The sequence below is a fragment of the Ahaetulla prasina genome, chromosome 18 (assembly GCF_028640845.1).
Source record: "Ahaetulla prasina isolate Xishuangbanna chromosome 18, ASM2864084v1, whole genome shotgun sequence".
In the NCBI taxonomy this organism is placed as follows: Eukaryota; Metazoa; Chordata; class Lepidosauria; order Squamata; family Colubridae; genus Ahaetulla; species Ahaetulla prasina.
In genome coordinates, this window is record NC_080556.1 from 274310 (window position 1) to 284637 (window position 10328).

At 50.2% G+C, this 10328-nt stretch overlaps 1 protein-coding gene and 1 long non-coding RNA gene across 2 annotated transcripts; one reads left to right on the plus strand and one right to left on the minus strand.

Moving 5' to 3' along the window:
• Positions 1-256: 256 nt before the first annotated feature.
• Positions 257-6390, minus strand: LOC131186959 (uncharacterized). The gene is made up of 3 exons (XR_009152459.1): positions 6255-6390; positions 1174-1267; positions 257-1053 (listed from the first exon to the last, which is right to left on the minus strand). It is a non-coding gene; the product is annotated as an uncharacterized LOC131186959 (long non-coding RNA).
• Positions 6344-10187, plus strand: UBXN10 (UBX domain protein 10). Its single transcript, XM_058160957.1, has 3 exons — positions 6344-6578; positions 7045-7144; positions 7404-10187. Exon 3 carries the CDS (start codon positions 7419-7421, stop codon positions 8298-8300), a length of 882 nt encoding a protein of 293 aa, XP_058016940.1. The 5' UTR covers positions 6344-6578; positions 7045-7144; positions 7404-7418; the 3' UTR covers positions 8301-10187.
• Positions 10188-10328: the final 141 nt, after the last annotated feature.

A 10328-nucleotide genomic window follows, 5' to 3' on the forward strand; every position in this document is an offset into this window, starting at 1 on the left:
GAGCTGGTGAGGCCCCACTGATTTCTGTAGGTCAGCATGATTTGGTCTCTCAGAGTTATGGGGCAGAACAGAGGGTGGACTGGAAGAGGGTGGGGTATTTCGCTCTTGGCTTTCAGAAGGTTTCAAATTGCAAAGGTTCTGGATGCAGCCCTCCAAAATATTTGCTTCTCCCGGTGGAAGAAAAAAAATCTCCATCGGTGTTCAGCCGGTAAATTGAATTTATTACTGAAAGATTGGCTGTGCCTGTGCTGCCAATTCCCCCTTGGCACAGATCCATTCCCCGGAGCAGCGAGCTCTTTTTATGGTAGGCACATCCTTGGACAAGAAGCTGCGAGGGACAGAGGAGGACTGAACGTGTGTGATTAAGTTTCTAGTCCTTGTGGTTTTAAAACCACCTAGGCTCTGATGAAAATCAGGAATAAAGAAGGCAAGGGATGAGTCCGTTGGCAGCTGGTTCTCTCCTCTAGTCCTGGCGCAGAAGCTCTCCTACCACCTTCCCCACCCATCACTCCACGTATAACAGAATAGCTAAGTTGGAAGGAACCTTGAAGATCTCCTAGTCCAACCCCCTGCTCAAGCAGGAATGCATTTCAGACAATACCAGGGTTCAGCAAGCCATATTCCTCCAGGATATTGGCCAAGGCCCTTTTGCCCCCTTCCTTCTGCCCCAAAAACAGGGCAGGTTGCTGACTCGCTTGGTAGGATATCCCTGGATCTGCTATAGCTCCCTGGGCTTGGCATCACCAAGATAGTCTTACCACAGTTGCACTGCCTAACGGCAGACACTGACAAAGATGGGGAGGGAATGGGGGTAAACGGAGGACTAGACCTTCATACAACTCGAAACCTTCATTTTATGGAGCACTGAATGGCTCCTTATTCTTTTCTGGGGTGACTGACGGGGTGCTGCCATTTGATCGACAGCTGGTTATGCAACTGGGCTATTTTTTCTCAAGCCTCTTTAAAACCAGAAAGAAATTCCGATATTGCCAAGGGCCGCCCTGTTTTCCTGCTATGACGAGAGCCTGGATATTTTACATATAAACTTATAAACTATATATAAATATATATATAAACTATATATATATATATATATAGAGAGAGAGAGAGAGAGTTTATATAACATATAAACTATATGGAACTTTACATATAAACAATCTCAGTTTTCAGTACCTTTGATTTCTGACATTCTCTGGGGAGTAAGGTCAAAACTCCAGATCTTTTCTTCTTTTCAGTACACTAGCATGGACAGGCAGAATCTTGTTACCTACAACAAAACAACAACAACAAAAGAGAAATTAAATACCGAAATCAGATCTACTGAGACGTCAACTGTAGTTTTGGTTCATTTTGGGAGAATATTGATAGTTATATAGCAGGGGGTCTTCAAACTTGGCCACTTGAAAATGTGTGGACCTCAACTCCAAGAATTCCCCAGCCAGCCATGGGAGACCCCTGCTATACAGCATCAAATTATAAATAAAAGAAATTGGGGAGGAAACCAGCTTGGTTTAAGCCCTGAATTCTGAAAGTGATGAGTTATTTATAATAATAATAATAATAATGGGATAAAAAAATTTAAAAGTTAAAAAAAAAACAAGTGATCAGCTGAGCAGAAGTTTTCAGAAACCCAGAAAGGCCAAACGGGATGGTCCCATTCATCATAATTGCACATCCTGAGTTTCGGTTAAATAGGGGAATGTATCAACTCACCAGGAGAACTTAAACGTGTTTCTTGAGAAAAAAATTTTTTTTTTCAGGGAGATCCCAGTTTGTTGAGTCCAGAGATCTTAGCCTTAAGGGTAGAATTTGAACACAGGCTTGCATGGGGCGATTAAAAGTTGGGAAAAGAACCCAAGTCGGTGGCCCAAAGCTTTTTGGGCCGCCCGTGACAAAGTACCCCCAAATAATGGTCAGAAAGAGATGCGTAAGTAGGGGGTTGACTAGAAGACCTCCAAGGTCCCTTTCCATTATTCTGTTTTGTTCTGCTTGGGGTGCACTGGCTTTTAAATGGATTAAGACTAAAAGTCCCATTATCCCCAGCCGTGTTGGAAGAGACAAGTGAGGGGCGGGGGAAGGATTGCATTTAACAATGATGGAAGAGAATGACGGAAAAAAAACCAAGGGTGAAATCCAGCAGTTCTGACAGGTTCTGGAGAACCGGTAGCGGAAATTTTGAGTAGTTCAGAAAACCGGTAGAAGAAATTTTGAGTAGTTCAGAGAACCGGCAAATACCACCTCTGGCTGGCCCCAGAGTCGGGTGGGAATGGAGATTGTGCAATAGCCTTCCCCTGGAGTGGGGAGGGAATGGGGATTTTGCAGTATCCTTCCCCTGGGGTGGGGTGGGGTGGGAATGGAGATTGCTACGCCACGCCCACCAAGCCACGCCCACAGAACCGGTAGTGAAAAAAATTGAATTTCACCACTGAACACCCCCCCCCGGCCCTGTTTTGCTTCCCAAACCAGGCTAATTAGGAGCCCTTAGGAAGCTTCCATGTTTCGGAAGCATCTTGGAGAATCAACACAGCAGTGCCTTGTGTTGCTTTTAGTCCAGGAAAGACGGAAATTCTCTTCCGCATCTCAGAATCAAAGGCTGACCTTCAGAGAAAGATCCCAGCATCTCAACCAGGCTTAAGCCCAATCACAGAGTGGCACTGCCAGTCAGTGCCCAGTCACTACTGCTCGGCCCTCCTCTTCCTATAGCTTCGCTTCCCTTAAAGAAATAACCTTAAAAAAAAAATAAAAGGGGAAGCTGGGTTGTTGCAGAAGCAAGTACCAGGATCCCATTTATTCCCACAGAGGCCTTGCTGGGCAGCGCCAGGGAAGGAAAATGAGTTTGGGGCTTGAAAAAGGGTGAAACAAAGCCCCACATTTCAAGGCCACCCCCCTCTGTGCTTGGCACCAAAGGAGCCCCTGCTTAAAATACCACGAGATCCGTCTGCCTGTGGCTTGCAGAAATGAGAGCTGGGTACACCCGGGGTGTGTGTGGGGGGGGGGACACTGGAGGTAGAAGTGGAGAAAGGAATTTCTGCTCCCTGGAAGTGGGGCCCTTGGAGAACACACAGCCAGGACTAGCAACTTGGAAGGACAGGCTGAATATTTCTACGCCAATGAAAACAAATCCTGTCATTTCACACAAACGTCCAACCCCAGCAAGATGCTGTTTCCCGCGCCTGCTCACATATCATCCTTTTGTTAATTCTGCTGTTATATAAAATCAGACGTGCAGAGAGAGAGAGAGAGAGAGAGAGAGAGAGAGAGAGATGCTTTGGTAGATGAAAGGGTGGCATTATTTTTAGGTCTTCTCTCCACTGCCATGGCAATTCATTTCTAGAAAAATCTTGACAGATGAAGCAGGTGGGGGGGGGGGGTGAAGAGAAGAGAGAGAGAGAGAGAGAGGGTGGCCATGGCAACCAGCTTACTTTGATCTTAATTTTTTTTAAAAATCGGGCCAGCCGGTTCATTGGCGCTGCACTGTTCCTGCAGCCCTTCTGCCAAAAATCAGATTTTGCTTCCCTTCCTTTTCATCGTCCTCCACTGACCCCACAACTTCGAAATGCAAGAATTTTAGGCAAGTTGCCTTCTTTTTTTCAAAAGAAAAAAACCTTGAGCTTTTCTTCCCGAAAGGTTTATTTGCGGGGAGGTGGGGGACGGATAGAAATTTTGCTATCAATGGCTCAAGCAACTCCATTCCCCCCCATCCTCCCTTTTTGTTTCAACTTCTACACATTTGTCAGTTCTATTATTCTTCGTGGTTTTTTTTCTCCCTGGACTGCCAAATGCTTCCTGGCACCCTGGCAAAATATTGATGACAGAGCCGATCTTGATGCTACCGTTGTGCTAAAGTGCTTTCTGGCATTATGTGATTATTTTGTCTTCTGGGGATGAATTTTATCTGTCCGCCCCACAAAAAAACCTCCCAAGTTGCCAGTGGATTCTGGAACAGCTCTTGGTTCCGCATTGGTTTGATCGCTGCAGATCTCTGCAACATTTCCAAGGCAATCAGGAGACCGTCATAAGCAGCTCAGCTAACCCAACTTGTAAAGCTTCAACTAAAACAAGGCACCTGTTTACTGGCTGGGGGTCACCCCGAACCGCTCTAGGCTGCTGGCATTTCCGGATGCTGGGAGGCCAGGATGGCTACAAGGGGTCCTTGGTGTTCTCTGAGCTCGGTGCTTTTCTCTCCAATGTTTCATGACCCAAAATAGGTGATATCATCCGTGCTAGAAGTGGGGGGGGAGGAGGTGGGGGAGAAGGACTGTGGGGTCCTTGGTGCTCTCTGAGCTTGGTTCTTTTCTTGCAGACGTTTCATGACCCAATTAGATAACATCATCAGTGCTAGAAGGGTTTGCTCTCTGTCACCACCTAGTTGGGTCGTGAAATGTCTGAAAGAAAACCACCAAGGCCAGAGAACACCAAAGGCCCCTCATGTCAACCCTGAGCTACAAATGCTCTCTTTTGCTGGTGTAACTACATCATGCAAACCTAAAGCCTTTCCTTTCATAACTTGCTGAGGATATAATTCTACAGTTTGGGGGTTGCCCCCTTTCCAGAAGGTCCCCCGAGGGGCTTTGGAGTGATGCAAACACAGTGTAGAAGCCAGAGCCCCCCCCCTCCAGCAGCATTTGGTGGAGAGGGCTGGGTTTGGACAGCTGGATCTGGGTGCCCCCAGGGGTCAGTCAGGGTCCCCCAATGTGACTGGCTTCCCAAGGCCGATTCTTCCTTGCTTTGTGCCTGACAGGGACAGTGGGACTGTTTTCCCTCCCTCGCCTTTCCCTCCCCAAGTCTCTAAGTGACATGGGGGTCCTTGTTCACAGCACCCCTCCTCCCCCTCCTCCCAAAGAGCTCAGCCCTCCAACTCCTCCACTCCAGGCAGCTACGGAGACCCCGAGGGGGACCCTGGAAATCTCCCCGTACCTGAAACACCACCATAGGCAAGAGATGGGGGGAGGGTTACACTTCCCACAACAACTTCGCAGGGTGGTTGTGGTGAGGAAAAGAGGAGGAGGATTAGATGACATTCACCACCTTGTGTTACTTATCATAATAAAGGTAGGATGGATGGATAGATGGGTGGGTGGGTGGGTGGATGATAGATAGATAGATCGATCGATCGATCGATAGATAGATAATTGATATAGAGATAGATAGATGATGGATGGATAAATGATATAGATGATAGATGAGATAAATAGATGAGATAGATATATAGAGATAGATGATTGATATAGAGATAGGTAGATGATAGATGAGATAGATGATTGATAGATAGTAGATGATAGATGAGATAGATAAATGATATAGATGATAGATGATAGAGTTAGATATGGATGATTGATATAGAGATAGATGACAGACATAGATGATTGATATAGAGATAGATGATGGATGGATAAATAGATGATATAGATGATAGATGAGATAGAATAGAATAGAATAGAATAGAATAGAATAGAATAGGGAATGGAATGGAATGGAATGGAAATAGAATAGAATAGAATTCTTTATTGGCCAAGTGTGATTGGACACACAAAGAATTTGTCTTAGGTTCATATGCTCTCAGTGTACATAAAAGAAAATATACATTCATCATGTATATTATCAAGAATCATAAGGTGCAACACTTAATGATAGACATAGGCTACAAATAAGCAATCAGAAAACAATCAATATCAATATAAATCATAAGAATAGCAGCAACAAAGTTAAAGTCATATAGTCATAAGTGGAAGGACACGGGTGATGGGAATGATGGGAAGATTAATAGTAATGCAGACTTAATAATTAGTTTGACAGTGTTGAGGGAATTAGTTCTTTAGCAGAGTGATGGCGTTCAGGAAAAAACTGTCCTTGTGTTTAGTTCTGGTGTGTGGTGCTCTATAGCATTGTTCTGAGGGTAGGAGTTGAAACAGATTATTGGCCAGGATGCGAGGGGTCTGTAAATATTTTCCCAGCCCTCTGGTTGACTGGCGCAGTATACAGGTCCTCCATGGAAGGCAGGTTGGTAGCCATGGTTTTTTCTGCAATTCTAATGAGCCTCTGAAGTCTGTGTCTGTCTTGTTGGGTTGCAGAATAGATAGATAGATATAGATGATTGATATATATATATATAGAGAGAGATAGATAGAGAGATAGATAGATAGACGCATACTTATAGCTATACTTTATAGTTCATGAAATGAATTCCCCCTCAAGCTGAGACAGAGGTCACTGGGGACCCAGGACGGGAAAGACCCTCCCTCAGTCTTGCCTACCCAGCAGGGGGTGCTTTTTCCACGGGGGGGGGACTTCCACTCCGACCTCCCCCCCCCTTAGTTTCGTGAACCGACGTCGCCTCTTTTCTTTCCTTTGCCCTCCAAGTTCCCTCAGGGCGAGGGCCGGAGCGACACCGGCTCGCGCATGCGCACAGGAACGGAGCCGTTGTCTATAGAGAGGCGGGGGTCTCTCTCTCCCTCGCGTCTTGTTCCGGTCAAAACCGGAAGTTGGCTGGCGGCGACCGTTGCCGTAGAAACGCGGCGCTGTTTACCACCGAGAACGGGTCGCCTGCGCGCAGGGCAGCTGGATGGAGTCGCGGCCAGGTGAGGCGGGAACCGGGCCTCCCCCGCTGGACTACAATTCCCATCGTCCCCAACCAGGGCTGAGAACCGCGGGGACCCGATTGAATCGAGCTCGCTGCGACGACGGGCGTTGAAAGCCTGGCACACACAGCCGACGACGCCGGGCTGGGGATGATGGGAACGGTGGTTTCCCGGACGGCTAGGACCATAGGAGGAAAGCTGGGGGCGATGGGAACGGCGGTCGGGGGAAATAGGCTGGCGAGGGTTGATGGGCGGGCCAGGCTGGGAACAATGGGGCCTGGAGTCCCGGGACAGGCTCTGGGTGGCGGTGGGGGGGCAGGGCTGTTGGGAGAGGAAAGGGGGGGGTGGAGTGGCCGGCTCTCTGACCCTGGGGGGTTTTTTTCCACTGGTGGGCGTTTCTAGACCCCCCCCCGCCTCCTCCCCAAAAGACCCTCCCTGGGGTTAACGTCTCTTCCTCCTTTTCCAGGCTGCAAAACCAGCGACTCCCTGGAGATCCTCCTGGACTGACGGCCTTCCGGGTGCCCGGAGCCGCCAGTCACCCGGAGCCCATGGAGCATCTTCGGCAGGTGGGCTGCCTTCGCGGCTTCCTTCCCCACAGGCCTAGCAAGGGAGCCTCGTGCCCAGAGGGGATACTTAGTTTTAAACCCCGCTGGCAAGAGGTTAAAATTGTGGCAGGTGCCAAGCCCAGGGTGGGTGGCTGCCTGTGGGCTCCAAAGCAGGTTTTGGAAGCCATGGTTTGTTACCTGGCGAGGTGAGGTGCAAAATGCCATGCTGGAGAGGCTGACCCGTCCCTGCTATTTCTCTCTCCCCTTCCTTCCTTTCCAGGCCTCCTGAAAAGCAATGGCCGCTGCCTCACCCCTGACTGTCTCACCCTCTGAACGGAAGGTCCCCTTCGGCATTGCAAAGTCTCCCCGCTGGCCGCCACTCCCCAGCGTCGCCATGCATGTCACCCGGCCAAAATCCGCCAAGGGGCGCACCCGGTCCAACCTGAGCTATTCCCAGAGTCTGGGGGCCTACTCCTACCAAGTGCCATCGTCTCCCCAGCCAGTTGCCACTCCTGGGGAGGAAGCGGTCAGTGGCCGCAGGACAGCCTCCTCCCAGCCCATCCAGGCCTTCCCAGCCGAAGTGCCGGACCTCCTCCAGCAAGTGCCCACCAGGACCTCGTCTTCCCTCAATAAGTATCGGGTGCTGCCGTCCATCAGCAGGAAGGAACGGAGGATGGGCACTGCCGAAGTGATGTTTGAGCAGGCTGGTCAGCTCCTAGCCGGTGCTGCCGAGGCAGAAGAGGGCCCCCAGGATCCTTCTCTGCCGAAGGGGCCCACCTCTCTCCTGCTGGAGCACAAGGGGGGAGGCGGAGAGTACCCCCAGCCCCCCTTTACTTCCTTGGAGGGGCCTCAGCTGAATAGAAAGAGGGAAGGACGTTCTCCCACCATGCTGACTCTCAACCTGGAGGAGCCCTGCGAGGAGCCCCGGCTGCTGCTGGCCATCCGCTCGCCTTCGGGGGAAAGGTTCGAACGCTACTTTCGACCCACAGATAACCTGGCAATGGTGGTCGCCGTGGCCGAGCAGAAGAACGCAGCCACCTATCGACGCTGCAGCATCAGGACAGTGGAAGTGCCCCGCAGGACCTTCTCGGACCTCAGCCGGTCTTTGCAGGACTGCGCCATTCACCACAAGTCTGTGCTGTGCATCCTGCTGGACGAGCAGCAAGGGGAGCTCTGAGCAGCCTCGCATTAACACCCCCCGCCCGGGAAGGAAACTCAGCCCCCTCCCAGCCTTTGTCCGCTCCTTTAGACTTAGCCGCTGCCCCTCCCGGGACCCTTGCTCACCCAGGTCTCCCTGCTCAGCCAAAAGGGGTGCAGCCTTTGCTTTCAGGCACCTGTTGAGGGCCCATTGCCCGCCCCCCCCATCTGCATTCCACCAGGTAGGCAGGGGGTATTTATGCTCAGGGGAGTTTCTTCCCATCCCTCCGATAAATCTTTCCTTCCTTCTCCCTTTCTCATCCATCCATCCTTCCCTCCCTCCCGATTCAATCTGATTTGAATCTAGAAGAGTGGCAAGGAAACCACTCACAATCAGCACAGGGGCAGCAGGAGCTCCCCACACCGTGCCTTTTGCTCCAGATTCTCTCTTGCGCAGCTTTGGTTGCACAGGGAAGGTGCAGATAATCCCTTTTTGGGGTGGGGGTGGAGGGAGAGAGAGAGGGGAGTGAAAGCTTTTGCACAAGACAGAAAGACTGGCCTTGCCCGAGGGAAGGCCAGAGCCCTGAGGCTCCATTTCAAGGCTTCTACTCTCCATTCTGGTGAGGGAGGGGGAGAGGGCTAGATAAAGACTCTTGAAATTGCTCAGCCTTCTCAAGGTCTGTTACTGCATTTTAATCAAATTTATTTTACAAGATTATGGCACAAATTAAGTCTGGAAGGATCCTCCCTGAAAGGGCTCTCTCTCCAGTGTAAATTTGAAATTCAGTGTTGTTTCTTGCAATCAGTTCAGAGCCCTTGGCCATTTGGGTGCCGATACAGCCATGGAAGTGTGTTTGCGTTTCGCATTGTGGCCTTCAGTTTTGCCTAGGGAGTGGGGCGGGGGGGAGGGGGCTTTTCCTGAAGGGCTGCTGCTGAGTTTTGAACAAACAAATCAACTTGCTTTGATTAAGAGTGGCCTGTTGGTGTTATCAAAATGCCATTTTTTTTTCTTCCTTAAACTGTATTTGAATGTTTTAAAGAAAAACGTTTCTCTGTCCGCAGGCAGAGTTTGAACTCTCAGTATTCTGCACAATGAGACATGCTAACAGAGTGGACAGCTTGCCAAAAACAACCTGTCTTGTGTTGAGTGTTGATTTCTTAGCCCAGAGTGTTGATTTCTTAGCCCAGACAGGCCAAAGGTCACTGGGAGGCAGGAAGGGAACTTCCCAGGGTGCTGGTGTCCGGCCATTCAGCAGGGCCTGGGGGCTCAATTCAGCTGTGGCCAGGGGCTGCTTTAACCTATCAACAGCAGGGCCTGCTTTCTCCCCCTAGGGTCCACCCAACATGGAAGCTCAGTACTGGGAAGTGGGCACCTTGCCTTGGCCTGGTCTGCTTTGAGCTGTTGGGGGGGGGGGGGGAGGAGGCGAGGCGAGCTGGCATTGTGCACTGCTCAGTCAAAGTGGGCAGCTGGGAACTGTAGTCACCCGAAGGCCACCTAGTTGAGGGAAGGTGATAGAAACAGCCCTATACATTTCTTTGATATGGGGGGGGGGAGGGAGAATGTTCCCACGTGATGAAGTGCTGGTTTTTATGCCTTCCACGCTGACACAGACCGGCTGGATCAATTTGAAAACTGCCTGGGCAAACCGCCCCCCCCCCCCCCGATTTCCTAGGGAACAGGGGTGGACTCACTAACTGTACGGGAGGCGGAATAATGGCTTTTTTGGCAGACGGTTAGGGAACTTGGTCACCGTAGCCACACGTAAGGTATCCTGAGGGAGAATATACACACTTAAAAACATCAGCAGGTGAATTTAACCCTAAATATTTGGGCTTCAGCTTTGATGCTCATTTCCGTCACCCTTCCAGGTAATGGGGCGAGCACAGGAAGATGGGTGGAGTAAAAAAATAATAAAGAAGCCTGCATGAAGCGAGTCCCTCAGCACTCCCAGGCAGAACCCCCACGTGCAACATGCACCCCTCAGCAGCTCAACCAGGAACCCCCCTGCCCCAGATTCACCTCCAAGCTGGCAGAAGGAAAACCTAGCAGGCATCAGCTGTGTTCATT